This window comes from Borostomias antarcticus, assembly GCF_949987555.1.
Source record: "Borostomias antarcticus genome assembly, chromosome: 11".
In the NCBI taxonomy this organism is placed as follows: Eukaryota; Metazoa; Chordata; class Actinopteri; order Stomiiformes; family Stomiidae; genus Borostomias; species Borostomias antarcticus.
Window position 1 is genome coordinate 19,134,843 of NC_140244.1, and position 23,989 is coordinate 19,158,831.

Below are 23,989 nucleotides of genomic sequence, written 5' to 3' on the forward strand. Positions count from 1 at the left end.
TATACTTTCCGAAATAAAGACATGTATTTCGTCTGTATTATAGCTAAATTAATCTGGCCCAATGTTTGATTAGCAATACCATTGTGAGGGAAACGCTGTGACGACCATGGATGTATTAATAGAACAATAGGTGACGACAATAGGTGACAGAATAGGTGACGACCATGGAGGTATAATATAACTGGAGACGGCATTGAAAATGGCTGCCTATTCATTTCAATGAAAGTTGCTCACCGGCGCATGAAGCCATTTGACGTAGTGGCCAAAGCCCGGTATTGCAAGTCACGTGACGGCATGCGGCCCAAGACCCTTATTTCCCATGGTTTGTGGATTATGATAGATAGGGCTAGAAAAGGAAAACAAAATTTTTCTCGGTATCATTCAGCATCAGAGACCAATCTAATCAATATAAACTTTTAATTCAATGGGGTTTTGTTTGTTTTTGAAGCCACCAATACCTGTATCGAGCCATTTGAAACATGTGCTGTGAACGAGCCTCGGGACGCTGGGCGCGCGTTCATGAGTCCTGCGAGCTAGGCGGAAAACACGTCACCATAGGAAGACCCGCCCTACTCTGCCTCTGATTGGATAGAAAGTCATATGTAATGACGTCGGCTAACATTTGCTATGCTTTTAGCAATGAAGCTGCTATGATCATGCTAATCATAGATATGAACGTATGTCTATGATGCAAATGATCATGACATGGTTACTTTAGGACATCGTTGGAAAAGATCTAGAGGGTAAGTGGGTCAATGTTGAATAACTTAGCTAACATTATCTAATGTTACATTTCTTTATATTAACATCAACTATATTGATAGGCTAGGGAGCTATGCTAACGGTAGCTAATGCTAACGGCTTAGGGTTAACGTTAGTTAATGCTAACGTTACGTTCGGAGGTCTCAGATGTATTTCAATTTTAACATAATGTTGAGCATGATCAATGTGACATTGTTCATACATTGATTACAGTCTGTAATCTTGTCTGGCATTATTTAGCTATAGTGGGCTGATGCTACTATAGCATTTGCCACATTATACATCAAATTAATCAAGCATAGTTAGTGTTATTACCTGAAGGCATTATTACCATTGCAAGTAAGCATGCCATGTATATGCCATGCCTGGAAATCAAATTAATAGTGTTATTCCTCCCCATCATAGCTCATTGTACACTGATATAATCATTCTCCTTGCCTTTGCTTATACTCATCTCTTTTATCAAACTTTGTGCTAGGAAAGAAATCTGGCTGTGATTCGTCGCTAGTGCTCATCCAGGCTGTTGTCATCTCCCGCCTGGACTCCTGCAACTCCCTACTTGCTGCCATCCTGCAGCGTTGGCCATCAGACTCCTGGAGAAAGCTGCTGCTGACCTGGTGTTCAACGGCCCCATGCTCTTCCACAAAACTTCCCTACTCCGTTCTCTGCACTGGCTCCCTGCGCTGTCCCATCCAGTTTAGGACTGTGGTGCAAGCCTACAGGGCAAATGAACAGCTCCCTCCGACCTCCAGGCTGTGGTCAAGCTCTGCTGCCTTGAGGTGATTGGTTCCCCAGTTGCTCCAAGCCCCCCTACGGCAGATTGGCGTGGCCATGGCTTTTTTCTGTCCTGGCCTCACAGTGGTGGGAACTGTCCACTGATGTCAGTACAGCAGAGTCGCTGCCCATCTTTCGCCGCATGCTGAAAATTCACCTGTTCAAGATGTGCCCTGGACCCTTCCTTTTAACACCTATTTTATTTGTTCTTGTACTTTGTCTTTAGCAACAGGTTAAGCTCTTAGACGCTTGTTTAGATAGGAGATGCACTTATGAGTTCTAGCGAGCAGTGGTACTGTAGTGAAGCTGCAGTGTCACTAATGAAAGACTAATGGGGTGCACCTGAACTGGGCCGCTGACAGAGGCTCTGATCACCCTCGGCTGGACTTGATTGCTGAGGGGTGGACTAAGAAAGCAGAGCCAGTCGGGCAGTCTGAGGAGTGGAGCTTCATTTCCGTCAGGGCAACTAGTCTGACGAAGCAATTGTTAACTTGCACTCACGGGAGAGGATAACATGCCTGTCTAGCCCAGCTTAAACTATGCGCCCATGTACCAGTGTGCCGACTCAGGGTGATATCTAGTGTGTTTGCAATTGAGTGTGCCTGCCTATACAGGGTGATCCAGTGTGGAATTTACTGTTTGTGTGCGCATGTGTGTGTGTTTGTGTAAACGTTGAGTGCCATACCGAGTGCCCACCTACGTGGGGTGAATTGCTGTGATGCTGGGTGTGGCTATTCTGATACTGGATGGACAGACCTGTCTGAGGGAGAGGTGTCACCGATTGGCCAGACTCCCATCAGGCCCACAAAGAACTTGCTGTTTCATGAGTTGGTGCAATAAATGACATGTTTTCTTAGGTTGTTGTCTAGTGTGCTGTTGTTGTTCTCAGCTCTCTTAACACCGGACCATACTAGGGACTAAAGGTGGTGGCAGCCCCTTTGCCTACAGTTAATACCCACACCTAGACCAAGGTTCATTACAGTACTCTTGCATACCTACAGTAATTAAATTCGTTTGTACAGTCTGGTAGTTAAATGGTTAAAAATGGGCAAGCAATAACATTGGAGGGAAATGTATAGTGACACTGATGATTGTTTCAGAAATGGTCTGAGACAAAATAATGAAATGTTATACATCAGTATTGTGAAACACTGAACATATTTTAATGACTGACAAGGAGAGCGGAAACAGTACAAGTTAATCAATAATAACTAGGCTCACTATGAACAGTGTGTATTATTGGCTCTGTTCTGACATCAGTGCACAGTTCATTCCACCACTGTGAGGCCAGGACAGAAAAGAGCCATGGCCATTACAATCTGCCATAGGGGGGCTTGGAGAAACTGGGGAACCAATCACCTCAAGGCAGCAGAGCTTGACCACAGCCTGGAGGTCGGAGGGAGCTGTTAATTTGCCCTGTAGGCTTGCACCAGAGTCCTAAACTGGATGGGACAGCGCAGGGAGCCAGTGCAGAGAACGGAGTAGGGAAGTTTTGTGGAAGAGCATGGGGTCGTTGAACACCAGGTCAGCAGCAGCTTTCTCCAGGAGTCTGATGGCCAACGCTGCAGGATGGCAGCAAGTAGGGAGTTGCAGGAGTCCAGGCGGGAGATGACAACAGCCTGGATGAGCACTAGCGACGAATCACAGCCAGATTTCTTTCCTAGCACAAAGTTTGATAAAAGAGATGAGTATTAGCAAAGGCAAGGAGAATGATTATATCAGTGTACAATGAGCTATGATGGGGAGGAATTACACTATTAATTTGATTTCCAGGCATGGCATATACATGGCATGCTTACTTGCAATGGTAATAATGCCTTCAGGTAATAACACTAACTATGCTTGATTAATTTGATGTATAATGTGGCAAATGCTATAGTAGCATCAGCCCACTATAGCTAAATAATGCCAGACAAGATTACAGACTGTAATCAATGTATGAACAATGTCACATTGATCATGCTCAACATTATGTTAAAATTGAAATACATCTGAGACCTCCGAACGTAACATTAGCATTAACTAACGTTAACCCTAAGCCGTTAGCATTAGCTACCGTTAGCATAGCTCCCTAGCCTATCAATATAGTTGATGTTAATATAAAGAAATGTAACATTAGATAATGTTAGCTAAGTTATTCAACATTGACCCACTTACCCTCTAGATCTTTTCCAACGATGTCCTAAAGTAACCACATGTCATGATCATTTGCATCATAGACATACGTTCATATCTATGATTAGCATGATCATAGCAGCTTCATTGCTAAAAGCATAGCAAATGTTAGCCGACGTCATTACATATGACTTTCTATCCAATCAGAGGCAGAGTAGGGCGGGTCTTCCTATGGTGACGTGTTTTCCGCCGAGCTCGCAGGACTCACGAACGCGCGCCCAGCGTCCCGAGGCTCGTTCACAGCACATGTTTCAAATGGCTCGATACAGGTATTGGTGGCTTCAAAAACAAACAAAACCCCATTGAATTAAAAGTTGATATTGATTAGATTGGTCTCTGATGCTGAATGATACCGAGAAAAATTTTGTTTTCCTTTTCTAGCCCTATCTATCATAATCCACAAACCATGGGAAATAAGGGTCTTGGGCCGCATGCCGTCACGTGACTTGCAATACCGAGCTTGGCCTGAAAGCCCATGGTGGCTTCAATGCGCCAAGATGATCCTGGGGGCTTGGGTGACGACGTTAAAGTCCCAGTTAACCAAAATCAGAGATTTGCTTGAAAACACATTCTATGTGTTAGTGATGCATTGCTGATAACATGTAAAAATGGGATGAACCATGCGTAGTACTGAATTGTGAAGTTAGACCAGTTTTGTGTTTTTGACCAGTTTTGATTTCTGGATTTTCTGGGCAGGTTTAAAACGGTACCGGATGACGTAGAGCGGTGTTCTTAGCATATCCCCGCCCTAACACTATATAAAGCTAGAACGGATTTGAATCTTCGGTTCTCCTGCTCAATCTTGAGTCTAGAATTAGCTAGTTTTAACCAACAGTCTAGAATTAGCTAGTTTTTCTTAGTCAGCAATGCCTATGCATAGAACTAAACGAAAATGCATCCTTCCTGGATGCCAGCAGGAATGGGATGATAAGGTCTCCTTCTTTCACTCCCGAGTAAAGCTGAAATGAGAAGCAAATGGGTTAGCATTTTTGAAGAGCCATGGTGTTACAGAGGAGTCTGTCACCGCTAGCGCCCGCCTCTGCAGCAAACATTTCACTCCCGAAAGCTTCTGCAATTATAATATGAGGCTTTTGGGTTTCACGGACTCACGACTGGTCCTGGTGAATTCGGCGGAGCCAACCATCTCCCTCCCCGGCCTCCATTCTCCTCCTGTCGCATCAACCTTTGGTGCCGACACCGCTGCCTTGTGTGCTTATAGCTAACGTTATAACGTTAGCTAGGTAACGTAAGCAATAGGAAAATACACTGCTACGTTAATCTACAAAACGTGTCTTGACATTTATTTGGTAATGTCAGCTATGATGAATTATATGTAATCTTAGGAGGAATTATAGCTAACATTAGCTATGTAGCTTGTTGCAGATGGGAGTGTGTATATAACCTTAGTCTAGCTAACATAGCTAGCAGCACCGACCAGGCGACCACCCACCAAATAACGTTACGGATGATATATTATGACTATAAGCGTTAACTATACAGAAACTGCCTGCCATATTTGTGGCACCTGATGTGCGTATGGGTTCACCGGTAATGGTTACAGTATATTTCTCCAGCGGGAGACCGGGAGGCGGGAGCGAGGGGGATGGTTAGGTAGACCAGCTGCAGCTGGAGAAAGATGCACCCTCTCCCAGTGAAGCGGTGCTCGGCGGCTACTTGCTGAACATTCCAGTTCTGTTGGATATGTTGCGGGAAAGTTGAAGCCGAGTGCTCGTTATTCTCACACATAACATTGCCAACGAGAGTGGATGAGTCTGTCCCGATTATCAACTCCGGTAGTGTACGCTTCTTCGCGCTATCAGCGCTGTTCAAGACAGTGACTAAAAGGTACATTTTAAACAACTTTTTCCATTGATCCCAAGGGACGACAGGATCGCCTGGGAGGGATAGGAATGGGTCCGGAGGTGGCAGGGAGAAAATAGGGACAGACTCATACATTCCTCGTTGCCTGTTTTTGTATTTTGCATCTAAGGGCAGTAACACTGGCGCGTTGGTATAGAGTAGCTACAGTTTTACCTGTGTTGTTTGTCAGGAGGTAGGTTAGGAGGAAGCATCTGTGCGTTTGACTCATTAGACAAGTGTAATTTCAACTCCTCTCTGTTTTCACAAAGCTGTGCCTTCCTACCACAAAAGAGACGGCGTGCCAGTGTGACAATATGCAGACCAGAGAACGGTTTGACAGGTTCTTCCCTCCACACCCCCTCCCCACGCAATTGGGTGTGGCTTCGGTGCCTTCAGCAGACACGCCCCCACAGTCTCAGACCAGAGAATGCTGCTGACTTTTAACCGATTTTGAAGCCTTATTTTAGCAACTTAGCGACATTTTTAATCACTCAGATTTGGCTGGGTGGTTAATGACATGTTTTCCTGTGGTGTGTGAAGCTCATAACAAAAATTTGAACTGGGTTAACCTGGACTTTAACAAACTGTATTTCCGAGACGGATTCATTGAATACCGTAATGCGTGTAATAGACGCACACTCTTTTTTTGAATTGAACGTGGAAGAAAAATGTGCGGCTCATTTGACCGCAGTATCAAACTGGACTGACAGCGCTGGAAAGACCCTCGGCCGAACGCAGGACGCACGTTCTATTTGGAATGGCTCTAATTATCTCTCTGTTTCTACTGTTGATATGGAACTTATCGGCAAGAACACTGGAAATCGTAGATCCTGGACCTACCAATCGACCTACCTGCAGCAAGGTAAAGCTATATCCTTCTGGCTATTTCAAGCTCTGTAGGTATGGTGTTTGTTTGCGATCAAAATACGCGTCTAATTGTGCGAAATATTAAGAAATGTTACAGTAGCCTATCACTTATAATAATAATAATAATAATTATTATTATTCTAATTATAATAATAATAATTATTATTATTATTATATCACGCATTATCGATAATGATAGCCAATTACACTCCTCCTCATCCTCATCTGTAAAGTTATATTGCTGGAAATGATTAATTCTAGCAATATGGTTGATTATCAAGTAGCCAGTAGTCATATGGAAGTATGAATGTGCTTGGTAGCATAGTGGAATCATATACCCGTTGTGCATTTTGGGAGTAGGCTACACATACTGTATGTGTTAAAAGTTTGTGAGAATCACAGTCTAGCACCAGATGTCTGATCTATTGCTATGCTTTTCTGTGTGTGTGTGTGTGTGTGTGTGTTTGCTCTTCACACCTGCCAGTGTGTGTTGCTTCTTTAACTGTACATGCAATGAAATCAACGTTTCCAAAGGCTGTAAAAATAATAAAAAATAATCACCCACTCCACCTCCAGGCTTAACTGTTATGCTGTACGGTATCCCTGCACACACACACATCAGCGTTTTATGCTTATTACTAATTCACTAGTAGGCCAGAACATGACACCCACCCCTAAGGCTGGAGTGCTCTGTTTCCACTGGGTTTACTGTCCCTAAGCACAGAATTCAAGGCAAGGTTTCAAGACTTGAACTTGTAGAGAAGTTCTGATCAAACAGCTCCCACTTGGCATTAATTGGTGTAATTATTAATATGTATAACTCTGACTACATTACAAGTGTTATCAGTTGTATGTCACAATGTCACATGAAAATATTAGTTTTTGTGCGTGGCTGGAAGCCACCCCGAATTTAAGATCAGAGGTCCCAGGTAATGACTTTCGTCCAGAAACAGAAGTTGAACCAATTGCAGCAAAATAGCTAACACTACAGGAATCATCAGTGTAACTGCTTTAGCCACGGACCGCTACCATTAATGTTATGGAAGCTGCTGCTAGTTGTTGTAAGCTCATGAGCTAACTGGTTATCCCGCTCTTATTGTGCTGGATTAGCATTGGAAGCATTGGAACTGATGTGTCCAGGCGACAAGTCCTATCTTAATTTATCAGACATTATTTAATGTAATTTCAATACACAGCTATTTCAGTGGTATGACTAGCTTCCGTCCTACCAGTCCTAAACAGAAACAAGCCAGACACGCAAATAAGTCAGGCTGGGCCTGGCCTGGTTTTTCACCACTTGAGAGAGATTGTTGTTCTCCAGTGCTGTATGTTTGCATACGATACTTGCGTGTTCATTACAGTTGGAAATCACATTCTCTCTGCTTCCCCCAGGGCTTGACTGACTGCAGGATGAAAGGTGAGACCATTGAAGTTACAAGACACTTGTTAGTAGTTTGGTCAGTACATTTAAAATTATACTTATGCAATATAGGCTAGCACCTTGGCCAGTACATTCTAAATTATACTCACGCAATATAGGCTAACTTTAGAGAGTTGAATCACTGTGTCAACCGCCCATTTCTCCTTCGGTCTCTCTTTCTGAATCTTACTCTCTGTTTTCTGTCTCTGTCTGTCTCTGCCTTCTCTCTCTCTCTCTCTCTCTCTCTCTCTCTCTCACTCTCTCTTTCTGTTCCTCTTGTGCTGTCTAGGTGTTGTCCTTCCTAATGTGGAGGGTCCAGTAAACGTCAACCGACTGGACATCAAAGTATTTCTGTGTTGCAAAAACAGACAGCGTTGCAAACTCTGCCTGCGTATTCAGCTCTACATCACAGTCCAAGGTAAGCCTCAGGAATGTGAGACAGGAAGACAAGAACATGGACTGATAGAATAGTGCCCAGAGCCTCTAAGATCAAGCCTCTTCGCCAAGCACTTTATGGACTGATATACTTGAAAATTTAACTGCATTATGTGTTGTTTTTTGTTATGTATTGATGTTTGTTTGTGGTATATGGTTGTCTGTATAATGGTATATGTGAACACACAGCATAAAAAAATTCCTATCAACTGTATTGTTGAAATGGCTAAATAAACTTGAATCTGGAATCTTGATAGATGTGTCTCCAGGAATAGGGGCTGATCTTGATTGATGTCTCTGCTGTCACAGATCAACAAGAGGAGCAAGAGATGTCAGGTGACTATGATGATGTGGACGGGAGCTTGGAGAAGCCAGCACAAGATGGGAGTGGTCTGGAGGTGCTACACAACCCGACAGGCAAGAAAATAACCTGTTGAACCCCCACCCACCCACCCACCCACACGCACACACGCACACACACACACACACACACACACACACACACACACACACACACACACACACACACACACACACACACACACACACACACACACACACACACACACACACAGACAGACAGAGAAACAGTAGAAAGCAGAAAGTGCAGTGATGGTAATTCACACTAGTCAGTCAGAAAACAGACTCCAAAAAGCATGTAGAAAGTGTTCACTGTTTGGTTGTATATAGAATGTGTGTAATCAGGGGCAAGATCTTTCAACTGAAATTGTCTGTGACTGCCTAAACAGATTATCGTGACACCCAGTAAAAGTTCAACACCTCAGAGTTTTTCAAGTCCTTTGAACTTTTTCATCCAGGAAGTCAGTCAAGTTTTGTCCCTAAACTGATGGTTCACATAGATAATGAATTGAAATTGACGGATAGGGAACAACATGTGTGGAATGGACTAGTGGGGCCAGGGCCTTGAATGTAACTGTTTCCTTAAAGCCCTTTCTGTTCTGATCCACCCTATGTGTGTTACAGTGTCATCTGTGAGAGTGTGTTCTAGCTTCCCAAACTACAATCCTCAATGCAAGAAAGTGAGCTTCAGATGCTGTGATTCTGCTCTGAGGGACCTGCTCTCACTTGAGGTAACTAACTAAATATCCCTTGAATAAACGATTGGCTGGTAACGTTATGACGTCACCCGTGAGCAGTTGACTTTTAATGCCCTCACCTGCAGCAGCACACTTCTGCCTTGGGTTCTAACACTCTACATCAGGGGTCTCAAACTCAAATTGGCTTGGGGCCACTGCTGGTATCGTCAACTCATGGAAGGGCCACTTCAATGTCAACTTCAAGTGCTGCTAACTATAAGAAAGTGCAATATTTCTGAAAGTCATTTTTCATTTCCATAGCTAGACTCACAAGTCAGTCTCTAAATGTTGCAAGACTATTCCATAACTAACATTTTAATCATACAAATTCAAACCAGTTTCTATACATTTTAATATATTTTAACAGTTAGTGCAAATCTTTTTTCCTTACTTTTATTTTATCTTGAATAGCCTACATGTACTTACTGTACTTTATTCTGTTTTAGCTGCAAGATGCATCACTACTGTAAGCCTGCCCTGGACCTGTACTTGCATTTATTAAAGTTCAAGGTTGTTTCCATTTCTTGCCAGACACTTGAATACATTTGTAGGCTACTACTCGCTTTCTTGCCAGACACTTATCTTGAAAGACTGAGATGTTAGCCCTCTCAGCTGTGTGGCTCGTTTTTCCTCTTGTCTCCCTATGACACTGTTCTCCATATTTAGTAATGAATAGCTCTTGGCATTCCTTTACAACGGCGACTTTGTTCTTGCATATCAGGTAACATTTCAGTGGAACTCAAAACTCACAAAACATACCGCAATGTCAATTGTTCTTGAAACTGTCTGTGTTAACTATGAAAACAGGTGGTGGCTAGCAGCATTCCGTTCATAGTTCATATAGTCGCGTGCGGATTGATTGCATCTGTGACTGTAGGAGCATTCACCTCGCGCGCTGCACACAATAACAGCATTTCGCCCGTTCTATTAATACAGTACATCCATGATTTCGCCCCTCGTTTGAGCGACTTGAATTTTGCATTGTAGGCCTGCCTGCCGACGCCGTGTACAGGAAGTTATTTTGCGGGCCGGATTACATTATATTTCTGACATCATGTCCCGGGAGTTTGAGACCCCTGCTCTACATTATGTTCGGGGAGAGCTACAGTACAGTATGCAAATGTATCTCCTTTCAAGATTTGATCTTCCTTGTCAACAACACACACACACACACACACACACACACACACACACACACACACACACACTCACACTCTCTCTCTCTCTCTCTCTCTCTCTCTCTCTCTCTCTCTCTCTCTCTCTTCATCCTTTTGACAACAAGCTCTCTCTGAACTGAGTGGGTAGGTACAGTGTCCAGATGCACATTTACAAGTGCTCCAATTGGTTAGAAGGGCTGTGATAGAGTGGATGAGTGTAAACTAAGCCAGGCTGAGCAGCTAAACCAAGCCAGGGGGACTGGGAGTGATGGTTAGGTAGAGAGGAGGGAAGAAAGATGTGCGGAGTGTCAGTCCATATGATTTATTTGTCACTGTAGAAACATGTTTTTAGTGGTCCTTGTGTCTCCGTGTGATGTTTAATATCTGTGTGACTCCTCCAGGTCTGGCTGTCCTTGGCTAAGCTAGAAATATTTGGCAGTCCAGTTCTCATCTCCACACTGTCCACTATAGGGAATGTCCAAGCCACCATCACCATCCCATCCTTACAAGATGGTAAACTCATCACAGTAAAGATACACATATTCTTTTACATGCATTGTGTAATATGGTGCATCCAGAAAGTACTCACACCCCTTCACTTTCTCCACATTTTGTTATGTTACAGTTTTATTCCAAAATTGATTCAATTAGATTTTTTTCCCTCAACAATCTACACCCCATAATGACAAAGTGAAAAAGGTTGTTTAGAACCTTTTGCAAATGTATTACAAATAAAAAACTGAAATATCACATGCTACATAGGTATTCACACCCTTTACTCTACTTTGTTGAGGCACCTTTGGCAGTGATTAGATTAGTGATGAGTTGATTGGGTACACCTGGGGTAAATGCAATTGATTGGACATGCACTCCGGTCACACACCTGGACTGTATGTACGGTAGTAATAACCCACAGTTGACAGGGCATGTGACCAAGCCGTGAAGTCGAGGAAACAGTCCGTAGACCTCCGAGACATCTGGGAAAGGGTACAAAAAAATCTGCAGCGTTGATGGTCCTGAAGAACACAGTGGCCTCCATCTTTCTTAAATGGAAGAAGTTTGGAACCGCCAGGACCCTTCCTAGAGCTGGCCGCCCGGCCAAACTGAGTAATCGGGGGTGAAGGGCCTTGATCAGGGAAGTGACCAGGAACCTGATGGTCACTCTGACAGAGCGCCGGCATTCCTCTGTGGAGATGGGAGAACCTTCCAGCAGGACAACCATATCTGCAGCGCTCCACCAATCAGGCCTTTATGGTAGAGTGGCAAGACAGAAGCATGACAGCCCACTTGGAGTTTGCTAAAAGACAGCTAAAGGACTGTCAAACCATGAGAAACAAGATTCTCTGGTCTGATTAAACCAAAACCCTAAGCACACAGCCAAGAAGGAGTGACTTTGGGACAAGTGTGTGAATGTCCTTGAGTGGCCCAGCCAGAGCCCTGACTTGAACCCGATTGAACATCTCTGGACAGACCTGAAAATAGTTGTGCAGCGGCGCTCCCTATCCAACCTGACAGAGCTTGAGGGGATCTGCAGAGAAGAATGGGAGAAATACCCCAAATACAGGTTTGCCAAGTTGTGTAGTGTAGCATCATACCCAAGAAGACTTGAAGCTGTAATCGCTGCCAAGTGTCTCAACCTACAAAGTACTGAGCAAAGGGTGTGAATACCTATGTACATGGGATATTTCCGTTTTTTATTTTTATATTTGCAACATTTTCTAAAAAACGTTTTTCACTTTGTCACATTATTGGGTATTGTGTGTAGATTGATGAAAAAAAAAATCAATTTTGGAATAAGGCTGTAACATAACAAAATGTGGAAAAAGTGAAGGAGTGTGCTTACTTTCTGAATGCACTGTACTTCAGTCATGTTGATGATACATGTTGTTACAGATGATACATGTTGTTGGATGTTACAGATCCATCTCTCTCTCTCTCTCTCTCTCTCCCTCTCTCTCTCTCTCTCTCTCTCTCCCTCTCTCTCTCTCTCTCTCTCTCTCTCTCTCTCCTGTCTATTTGTCTCCCTCAGTCTGTTCCCCTGACCTTGATGGTCTAGTGAAAGCATGTGATGGTAAGTGAATAAGAACATATTAACATACAGTAAGCAGGTTTCATCCTGGCTCTTGAAAACCTGACTTGATTGGCTGATATTGTCTCAGTGCCCAGGCTTCGCGCTGTGATTGACCAGAAGAATGACGTGGCTCTTCTCCAACTGGACTCTAGTGCGACACGGACCAGTCAAATGGCCATGTGCCAGATGTTGGGCACGGGGGTGGCTGGTGTTTGCAGATACCAGGAGTGGGTCAGTTGATCCTCATGCTCTGTGCACTTGTCATCAGTCTGAATTATTTGGTTATTATTATCACTGCAGTATAAAGCATATCATGACATGATGTTCTTTCTATGGTCGTTTAGCCCCCAGGCAAAAGGGAGTTGTCCATTCCTCTGGGCTCTGTTGCACCATGCTTGTGCTTTCAGGTAAATGTCAACGTGACTCAGCACACTGGCTCTGAGAGTCAAGGTGCAGTTTTACTAAACTACAGGATGTTTCCTCAACGTGAAGAATACCAATATCCCTCTCTGTCTCCTCTTGTCAGGTCTGGTGGAAGGGGAAGGATCTTCGCCACGAGGTCTGCCCCTTCATAAACCACCAAGGCAAGAGGACCAATCAGACCCTATGCCTGTCTTAGAGTTTGTGTGAAGTTGTGAAGTTGTGTTTGTGTGTATTTGTTGTGTAGTGGTTATCAAGATGGTGATAAAAGGGATTGGGTATGTACATTACACTGAAAACACAGTAAAACATAGCATAGGCTGCCCAATACACTGTACTAGCTGCAAACTGCTGTGCATTTGTGTTAACACAAAGGTCATATTTCTGCTTCAGAAATATTCAGAAAAATGCGGCGCAACGTGTCCGTGTCTGTGGTGGAAGTGCAGACAAGGGAGCACGGCACAGCGCTCAGCTGGAACCTGACTGCCCCCTGCAGGCTGGAGGGGGAACTGTGGCTGTGCAGGAGAGACTCAGTGGGGGGCCAGTGTGTGGAGGTGAGGGACTCCAGACAGAAGCTGTACAACCACACGCACGCTGGGTGGAGCGCCACTCTCCATGGACACTGGGTAATGCCAGCTACACTATGTGATGGTCTGTAGTAGACGTGGTTCTGAGGTCACAGATCTCACATCAGCTTTGTCCACTGAGCCTTCACCGGACGTCCTGTTGTAACTTTTGCTGATGAGCTGTGTCTGTTTGTGTTTCCCTCTTTCAGAAACAGGGAGAGTTCCTCAATGTGCGCCCCCATCCTGCGCTCTGTGTTCAGGTATATCAATCAATCAATCAATCAATCAATCAATCAATCAAAGCTTTATTTGTATAGCGCATTTCATACCCAGAGGCAACACAATGCGCTTTACAGAGAACAAGGGAGGATATCAGCCTCTTTGCTGCCTACAAATCTAGAGAAGTTGGTATTGAAGTGACCATTTTAAACACGTACTGTATTTATTTATAGTGTACAAATGTATCTATGATTGCTCCTTGTGTCAAGGTCAAAGTGCAAGGGATGGATTCTGACCTCGAGCCTGTGTGTCCATTTTCAAGTAAGGATTTGGTTGCTGGGGATCATAATTAGGGATAGGGAGTGCTGTCAGTTGACCTCATCCATGCTTGACCTGGACGTAATTGTAGGTGCCGGTACTCACCGGTTTATATTTAGGCACATGGGCTACACAAGCACAGATTGTCTGGTGTTCCATTAGCTAAAATACTTTTTGCATAAATAATCACTATATTAAGGGATAATTGGATTTAAATGCACAGCTGTAATTCATCTGATGGGGCAGTTACCGTAACTCATAATTTTTCACTACACTTCTTTTTTTCTTTTTTTTTTACCATTCCCTGAAATACATCTCCAATACAATCATTTAAAGGTGTGAACTATACATTTCTATAATCTCACTCTCACTATGTTAATATTCACCTTTTTTGTCCAGACTCCCGCAGACGATGGACTCTGACTTTGATTATTGGCCTGCTGCTAATCTGTCTGACCGTACTAGCGGCCTGTGTCCTACAGGGGGCGCTGAAAGGTTTGTTGATTATCCACATCTAGGACACCTCCACCATGGATGTCTGAATACTCTCAGGATGAAAAGTATTCTCGGGCCGTGATATCACACACAAACACACAACCAGAGGAGTTAGTTATAATTGTACAACCTTCTCGTACCTCTCAGGATACGTGTGGAGGTGGTTGAAGAATGACGACATAAAAGGTACAGTATGATAAAACATAAAGTTACTATTTCATTCATTTTTTTCTAGTTTTTCATAATCCATTTCCAACATTTCATGAGTAATATATATATATATATTCTGTTAATGGGATTTTATTTTCTTTCACTCCCATGTCTATCTTCTCTCTCTCTCTCTCTCTCTCTCTCTCTCTCTCTCCCAGGTGCAGTGGGAGGGGGTCACGTGGTGCTGCTGTACCTCCCTGACGGGGCGCAGGCTCTGCCGGGGCTGGTGTGTCGTCTGGGCTCGTCCCTCCAGGCCCTGGGCTTCAGCGTGTCCCTGGATCTGTGGAGCCGGGCTGAGCTGGGCGTCCTGGGGCCCGTGCCCTGGCTCCACTCCCGGCTGGACCGCCTGCAGAGACAGGGGGGCAAGGTGATCCTGGTGCTGACCCAGGCGGCCTGGGAGAGGGCCGAGGACTGGGGCGGCCAGGGGGAGAGGGACACCTCCAGGCGGGCGAAGGGGGAGGCGGACGAGGGCGAAGCGGAGGGAGAGTGCCGCACCTCCTCCCCGTACTCGGACGTTTTCAGCGCCTCGCTCAGCTGCGTTCTGTCCGACTACCTGCAGGGCCGCGCCGGGGAGCGCTTCGCCCTGGTGCAGTTTGAGTCTCTGCCTCCTCAGCCGCCCGGCGGCAGCAGGCCCTTGCCTGAGCTCTTCCGCGGGCTGCCGCTCTTCAGCCTGCCCTCCCAGAGCCTGGGCTTCCTGACGGAGCTGGCCGCAGGGGGGCGTGGAGCCGCGGCGTCGGAGAGAAGGAGACGCGCCGGGGGGCTCAGGGCGGCCTCGCGGGCCCTGGCAGGAGGCCTGAGGGGGTTCACTGGGGGGTCTTCTGTGTTTAGGCTGGCGGGCTTGCCCCAGGACTGTATCGGGGCAACGGTGGAGGACCCCTGGGAAAATGTGCCCCTACAGGCGTCTCTCACGCCCCCACCATCCAGCCCTGACAGCCGTACCAGGAACAGTGGGGTGAACTGGGTGTGAGAGGGCAGGCGGGGCTCCTGAGCCATAGCACCTGGGAATAACACGGAATATTGGGACAGATCTTCGATCTGGTTGAAACAAAGACTTGCCCAATGTGACTTGAGGACATTATGTTTCATCATGCATTTGGAACTGACACACTATGCTATAAAATGCATTTCGGAAACATGGTCTAATCCAAGGTTAGATCTAATCCAACCTGCACTATAAATGTGAATTAATTAACTATAGTATGCTACTGATGCCTCATTACCAGACCTGGGTAATTATGAAAATATTTCAAAGTAATTGGGGTATGTTTGATTTGCCTCACATTTGGCTCTTTGGGGACTGATTCATTGACTTCATTGAACTGGGTAAGACACATCAAGTATTTGACACTATTTGGAAATAGTAATTGACCCAGGTCTGCTCGTTGCTATATTAACATAATTTGCTCATGGGTGTGCGGTGTCAATTCAACTATCATTCAACTTAAATTTCTACCTCTGATAATTGTACGAAGACACAGTTGGGATACTGTTTTGTTTGTGTTCTGTATCAACATGTTTTCTGTTATGCACTTTGAATTTTGTGAAAAATAAAATGCTTTATTATTATTATGTTTTATTATTATTATTATTATTGTTGTTATTATTATTATTATTATTATTATTATTTTTAAGTGAGGCTGTAACATCTGTAACAATGTAACAACATCTAATTTTGAGAAGCACCTGCACGGTCCATAAAAGACACGCCCCTCTTAGTACTCGGCGGCTCATTGGTTCAAGAACGAAATCCCGCTGGGATTGGGCGGTATCTATCCATCCGCAGCTGAGAAGGACAGGAGCAAAGCGACCGTACAAGGCTGTGCTATCATCAGCACCGCTCGCTGTGGACAGCTGGCTAACGAAATTAGCCGCCAGCGAGCTAGCTAGCTACTGTCTAAGGCGAACTGCGAGATAACAAATAGCACGTTTGAGGCAGTAAACAGTGATAAAGCAAACAGTGATAAAAACAACATACATTCTTTGCTAGACGTCGCAGAGGACGCCCACCGGTTGCCTGTTTGCAAACGTGCTAATCTGCCTCCCAGCTGTGAAGGTAGGATGAAAGCAGCAGCATCACGGGCCAGCTGGCTAACGTTCTAGCTAGCTAGCTGGGGTTAGCTGTACAATCCTGATGATAATGACCGTGTCGATACATATCAATTAGCGATATGTACTCCTTTGACAGATGTGAAGTTCAGCGGACCCGTATCTAGCAATCTAGCCAGCTAGACTGCGAAGCTATACTTGAACAGTTAGCTTGCTAACGTTAACACAGACAGTTAAAGCTAGCCAACTAGCTAGCTGGCTACTACTGACTGATGCTGAAGAAACGGTCGGCCTCGAATTAAGATGTGCCTTGGTGACACACACGGCTGTTAACTGTCAAGCCAAGATTGATGAAAAGATAGACTTACCATCAAATCACTTACATGATACCGCTACTAAACTGTTTAGATTAGGTAACACGTCTTCAGTAAAAGAAGCAAAATGATCTGTCAGTAGTGATCCTCTGACCATCCCATATAGTGACAATGACAGCTCTTGTCCACTGGTTTTGGCTTTCCTGTTTGGTTCACCAAATGTATTGAATCTTTCTACTGCCAATTTGGCATCTGTCATCAGCTCATCATCCCTTCTGTCCCTTCTCTGCTGTTTGATTGTCTGTCTGTCCCTTCTCTGCTGTCTGCCTGTCTGTCTGTCCCTTCTCTGCTGTCTGTCTGTCTGTCTGCCTGCCCCTTCTCTGCTGTCTGTCTGCCTGCCTGCCCCTTCTCTGTTGTCTGTCTGTCTGTCTGTATGTCTGTCTGTCTGTCTGTCTGCTCCTTCTCTGCTGTCTGTCTGTCTGTCTGCCTGCCCCTTCTCTGCTGTCTGTCTGTCTGTCTGTGCCTTCTCTGCTGTCTCTGTCCCTTCTCTGCTGTCTGTCTGTCCCTTCTCTGCTGTCTGTCTGTCTGTCCCTTCTCTGCTGCCTGTCTGTCCCTTCTCTGCTGCCTGTCTGTCTCCCCCCAGCGTGTTGAGCCATGTGGTGGTGGTGGCCCCTGCTCCATGCGTTGGTGCTCTTCTCTATGCTCTCTGTGGTCCAGGTGCAGACCGCACCCTGCCAGACTTGCCACAAACTCACCGACAGCTTCATCAAGGTACTACTGCAACCTGTCTGTCTCACTTTTATCACCCTGCCGTCATGTTTTAGCTGCGGACAGCAGCTCTATAGCTTGCTCTTCCCCTCACCCTTACCTGGGTCTGTATCCTTTTCCTACCCCCACCCTACCCCCGACCCCTGCCTCTATCTGGATCCAGACACACTCACACACAGACATACACCAGTGTTTGCCATGTCTCTCCTATGAAGTTTTAGCCCTTTTTGTTCTGAAAATGTAATTTAATGTAATTTATTGCTTTATAAATGTTCTTAGCTGGTAGACAAACATACTCCAGGAGCTTGCTCGATTGGCTTGTTGAGAGGGGTCAGGGAATAATTTTTACAGCTCACTTATCTGGCCCCTGGCTGATACTGTTTTTTTGCTTCCCTCTGGAATATGTAGGGGTGGGACGTATGCCCACCTCCCTTGTTCTCTGTAAAGCGCATTGTGTTGCCTCTGTGTATGAAATGCGCTATACAAATAAAGCTTTGATTGATTGATTGATTGATAGATAGCTTGCTTTGTTGGTTGGTCGGTCGGCCCACCCAGATTTGGCCTGGCGTGTATCTGATCGCAGCTATTGCGAATTCGCACTCATTCATTCTCTTCTAGGGCCTGGAAAGAACAGCCAATAAGAACTTTGGGGGCGGTAACACTGCTTGGGAGGAAGAGAAATTGGCTAAATATGCGCGCAGGTAAGCTTGACCCGAACATTTTCAGTTTTTGACAATGCAATGGCAGTCTAGCATAGTACTGTATCCTGGCTTTGTTGAAGTCAAAGCCGACTCAAAAGGCCAGCCGAGCCTGACAGGCCTGTTACCTGATGCTTCTTACATTAATCATATGCTGTTTAAAAACCCAACAAGGCCTGTGGCGCTGTTCTCTGCCTCGGGCCAAGATTGAATCAGTAATACTGACCTCATATCAATGCCCATGGTGTATGTGTGTGTGTGTGTGTGTGTGTGTGTGTGCCGCATGCGCAAGTGTGCATACACACTCTGGAGTGCGTGGGAGAGAGAAGAAGATGAATAATCAGTCTATTTGGTTCCACTGCGCTCTCCTTCTGAGGGGTCTCACTCACGTCTCTCCCTCAGTGAGACGCGGCTCCTGGAGATAGTCGAGTCGGCCTGTGAGACGTCTGACTTCGACTGTAACCGCCTGCTGGAGCAGATAGAAGACCAGGTGGAGACATGGTGGTTCCACAGGTTGGCCTTTGTGTGTGTATGTGTGTGTGTGTGTTTGTGTGTGTTTGTGTGTGTGTGCGTGTGTGTGTGTGTGTGTGTGTGTATTAGTCCCTCCCTTGTCAGTGCTCGCACCACCGCTGTTTCTCTCTCCCATAGGCAGCAGGAAGCCCCTGACCTGTTTGAGTGGCTGTGCATCGACGAGCTCAGACTCTGCTGTCCATCGGGGCACTTCGGACCCCAATGCAAAGGTTTGGAGCGTCTACTCATAGAGATAAACATCCCTATACACATACTACATATATAGACATTCATATAGTCAAATAGCCACACAGTCTCAGTGACGGACAGTAAGACTTGTCGGCGGGTGCTCCTGTGCTGCTGCAGAGTGTCCGTCCGGCCCGGGGGGAGTGTGCGGGGGTCTGGGCCGCTGCGAGGGAGAGGGCACGCGCCTAGGGGACGGAGAGTGCGTGTGTGACCCCGGGTATTCGGGCCAGCTGTGCCAAAGCTGCGCAGACGGATACTACAGAGAGAAGAGCACCAATTACAGCGCCGCAGCCTGCGCAGGTATCCAATCACAAGGCATGCAGACCGATTGACAACCAATCGCACGCAAGTTGCTTGTTGCGCAGGAAGCTATAATCACTGTGTGTGTGTGTGTGTGTGCACGTACGTGCGTGTCCCGTTTGTAGCTTGCTACCACTCCTGTAAGACGTGCACAGGGCCAGAGGACTACAAATGTCTGGATTGCAAACTGGGGTGGATCCTCCATGACAACAAGTGTGTGGGTGAGTATGTGTGTGTGTGTGTGTGCATGCGCGTGTGTCTCTCAGTCTTAACTCCAACTGCACCCGTCTCATTCTCATTCAGACACCGATGAGTGTGGCACAGAGCTGGCTCGCTGTCCCTCAAACACCTACTGTCACAACACAGACGGGTCGTACGAATGCAGAGGTACAGTAGGAACACTTCACTGTCTGAATCAACAGCACCACCACCAAGCCTGCCTGTCGGGAGTTGTCCAGTTCTGACCTAACCCTGACTTCTCTCTGCTCTGCCCCATCCCAGGCTGTGACCAGGCGTGCGTGGGCTGTATGGGCAGTGGCCCCGCCCGCTGTAAGAAGTGCGCCCGCGGGTACAAGCTCAGAGGATCCAAGTGCCTCGGTGAGAGAATCTCAACCTTTATTTAACCACAAAGATTGGGGTTCTCATTGAGATTAAAAATATATATTTTACAATAGAATCCTGGCCAAGACAGGCAGCAGCACAATTTTCAAGGACAATTAGCAAGGACAATTTACAGAATCGTTCATCATCAGTCAAAACATCTGCAGACAGATGTGCTGGAAAAGTCTGTTTGTCGCTCTATCTCTGTATGTCTGCCTGTATAAAATCTTTCCTTTTGTTAAGGACAGGTCCAGTATTTAACATTATAAGCCATGTTATAAAGTTATTTACAATCATTTACAAGTTTCCAAGTTTACCATATCAAAGTTTCGAAAACGTTACTCTCGAGATACTGTACGTATGACTGTCACCACTAACACACACAGTAGATCAATAGGCGCATTGTGAAAATCGTTAAAAAACACCATAAACTCGTTTTCAAAGACAGGAAACTCACGAATGGTCACTGGTGTCCGTTGATGTTCTGAAAAAAAAATTGCCACAAAGTATGCTTCCAAACAGGTTTTATTGATCATATTATATCCATTGATTTTGATCAACAAACACTTCTACCTAACACTATAACATGGCTTATAATGCTAAACACCGGACCTGTCCTTAAAGTAACGTTATCTCACTAACTAAACCCCCCGCTTCTCTGTCCCTCGTTCTCTCCCAGACGTGGATGAGTGCAGCGAGCGAGTCATAGCGTGTCCAGGTCTGAACGAAGCCTGTGTGAACGAGCAGGGCTCCTTCCAATGTGACTGTGCTCCCGGTTTCATCCGCAGAGACAGCATCTGTGTGGAGAACCAGCCGCCCAGTGAGTAAAACACACACGCACACACGCACACACACACACACACACACACACACACACACACACACACACACACACACACACACAGAGTAAAACGTTTGGTCATCTTTCTCGTCAGGCGGTCCAGACAAGGGTCTGTTTGACGACATGACTGACGACGAGGTACTGGTGCTGCAGCAGATGTTCTTCGGCGTGGTGATCTGTGCGCTGGCCACGCTCGCTGCCAAGGGCGACATGGTCTTCACCGCCATCTTCATCGGGGGCGTGGCCGCCATGGCCGGCTACTGGTTGACGGAGAAAGGCGACCGCGTGCTCGACGGGTTCCTGAAGGGACGCTAGCCTATCAGGAGCCACGGATTTGGGGAAGGAGAAGGAACCCGGAATGCAAGCCAGTTAGGGCATGGACGATTCAGTTTGGATGGGATGGCTACAGCATCGCTAGCCAATCAGGGATATACTGCTTTTTAGGGGGTTGGGATGGACAGGAGAGGGATATATCGAAAATGACAAGGGGAGATGCGTAGTCTGCTGGATTGTGTCGCTGTCAAACGATGGGACAATACGATAGAGGATGAAGATGATGGGTGGATGAGTTAGGATCTAAAAAATGACCAGTACTAGAGCAAAGAACACAGTAAAGCCAAGACGAGAGGGCTTCAGGATGCAGACCCTGTGCACTGATTATGGACTTATACTTGAGTCCCTCACCTCGACTTAGGAGGGGGAGTGTGGACAAAGAAAGACTTCTGCTGATTGTTAACGAGGCTAAGTTGTTATGTTAACGAGGCTAAGTTGTTATGTTAACAAGGCTAAGTTGTTATGTTAAGGAGGCTAAGTTGTTATGTTAAGGAGGCTAAGTTGTTATGTTAAGGAGGCTAAGTTGTTATGTTATGGAGGCTAAGTTGTTATGTTAACGAGGCTAAGTTGTTATGCATTTGTATCTTACACTGGGCAAAGTGTTGCTCCGAAATGATGTCTTGTCACCTCCGCACAATCCAAAACCTCGGCAACTCTTCACCGCGTCCCGTTTCCTGTGGGATCCCCTGACGTTGAGGGCAGAGAAGACACGGCTGCTGCACATGGATGGAGAACCTCAACACTAATCCTACTATCAGTCAACAGAGCAAGCCGTTCGAAATGTCTTCTTCCAATCCACACGCACACCTCCAGGATTGACTCATTTTATTGTGCGGTACAGAACTGTGTGTAGAGTGTGTACAGTAGAGTGTGTGTGTGTGTGTGCGCGCACGTGTATGCGCGTAAAGCCTGCTGCTACTGTACATGGATGAAAGGTCGGGAGGTGACTGAACACCTCGTCCCCTTCACTCTGCGAGCCGTCCCAACGTCGACGCGCTGGTCATTTACGGTCCCGTCTGGACTTTTGCACAGAGAGATTCTTGTATGAATGCATGAGAACAGCCTCCACACGGCTGGTGATTTGTACTGTAGGTTTATTTAGTTATTACCCTCCGACTGGCATGAAAGTGTATAGCTGCTCGATGCCCCAGCCCTCCCTTTATATACGGTTAGATGTTAGATAAGGAATCGAGGCCCACCACTGCTTCCTGACCTCCTGAGCAGCCCAGTAGCGAGCGAATGAATTCAACCGTGTGATTTTGTTTGTAAGAAGAATCAAAGCTAGGGAACCTAGAGAGTATGATGTCGTTCATTTTGTCTTCGCCTTTAATTTCTTTCAAACGTTTTTATGATTATTTTTTACAAATAAGTGTCATAGTATCATAAGTATCACAATCATAATGACTTTGATTTGCTTTTGTGTGGTTCATGTGGTGGCCTGTTACTGTAGGCTTGTTGTCTATGAGAGATCCAGGATGTTTGATCAGATCCGACCGCTGTGAACTGTCCAGGTCACTCCATGATCATTTCCATATTTTTGTCTGAGTCATTCAGAACTGAACTCTGTAGCACAGATACTGTAAGTTCTAATGATACAGTAGCCTATGTTTTCCTTTGCAACATACATGTTCTGTTTCATAATAACACTGTATTTGTCTATACCTCAATAAATTATTATAGATAGTAAATTATTATAGATGTACAGATTTCATTTATTTTTTATGCAATATTCTGTTTCAGCATCACACAACTACACACCTATTGTTGGAACACATACAGTTCTGTTGCAGCTTCCTATGGACATCACAGAGTATGTGTGTGTGTGTGTGTGTGTGTGTGTGTGTGTGTGTATATGAGTGTGTGTGTTTCTACTTCATTGTGCCGCTCCAGTTGATGGGGTTGTGGCGCAGCAGTTCTTTTTCCCTCAGCGCCTCCAGGGAGCGAGTTAGCGCCCTGTCCCTCCAGCTCTGCTCCATCAGCTACACACACACACACACACACACACACACATGATGGAGATATACTGTACAGACGTTCACAAAATGGTTGGTACCCTTCAGTTAAAGAAAGAAAAACCCACAATGGTCACTGAAATAAATTGAAACTCACAAAACTAATAATATGTGCAACTGTTAATTTTCAGTAAAATTTGTATGTATTATTACTTTTGTCAGTTTCAAGTTATTTCAGTGACCATTGTGGGTTTTTCTTTCTTTAACAGAAGGGTACCAAACAATTTTGTCCACGTCTGTAAGTGAAACCCACAAACAAGCCTAATCCTACTTGCCAATTTTCATTTATGGATCTTGTCTAATTAGTCTGGGTGAAATGTCTTCTTCAACACATACAAATCCAGGGTTGATATTTTATTATGCACTGTGTTGGATACAGTAGAGTACGTTACCCGTTTGTTCTCATCTCTGTACTGGCTCATTTCTTTGCTGTGATGGACCCTCTTCTCCCTCTCAGTGAACAGAGCGAGGCGAT

The 23,989-nt window shown here is 45.4% G+C and overlaps 2 protein-coding genes across 2 annotated transcripts; both read left to right on the forward strand.

Annotated features, from left to right (window-relative positions):
- Positions 1 to 6,363: 6,363 nt before the first annotated feature.
- On the forward strand, positions 6,364 to 15,813 carry LOC311315459 (uncharacterized protein; the record flags this gene model as incomplete). Its single annotated transcript, XM_084446129.1, has 10 exons — positions 6,364 to 6,433; positions 8,148 to 8,276; positions 8,603 to 8,691; positions 10,949 to 11,074; positions 13,145 to 13,202; positions 13,432 to 13,592; positions 13,814 to 13,864; positions 14,624 to 14,636; positions 14,784 to 14,822; positions 15,005 to 15,813. 10 exons carry the CDS (start codon positions 6,364 to 6,366, stop codon positions 15,811 to 15,813), a joined length of 1,545 nt encoding a protein of 514 aa, XP_084302255.1.
- A 2,047-nt stretch (positions 15,814 to 17,860) lies between these two features.
- Positions 17,861 to 21,484, forward strand: creld1b (cysteine-rich with EGF-like domains 1b; the record flags this gene model as incomplete). Its single annotated transcript, XM_084446036.1, has 10 exons — positions 17,861 to 17,977; positions 18,593 to 18,675; positions 19,075 to 19,185; positions 19,321 to 19,412; positions 19,549 to 19,728; positions 19,854 to 19,949; positions 20,032 to 20,115; positions 20,230 to 20,325; positions 21,008 to 21,148; positions 21,264 to 21,484. The coding sequence occupies 10 exons, from the start codon at positions 17,861 to 17,863 to the stop codon at positions 21,482 to 21,484; spliced, it is 1,221 nt and encodes a 406-aa protein (XP_084302162.1).
- Positions 21,485 to 23,989: the final 2,505 nt, after the last annotated feature.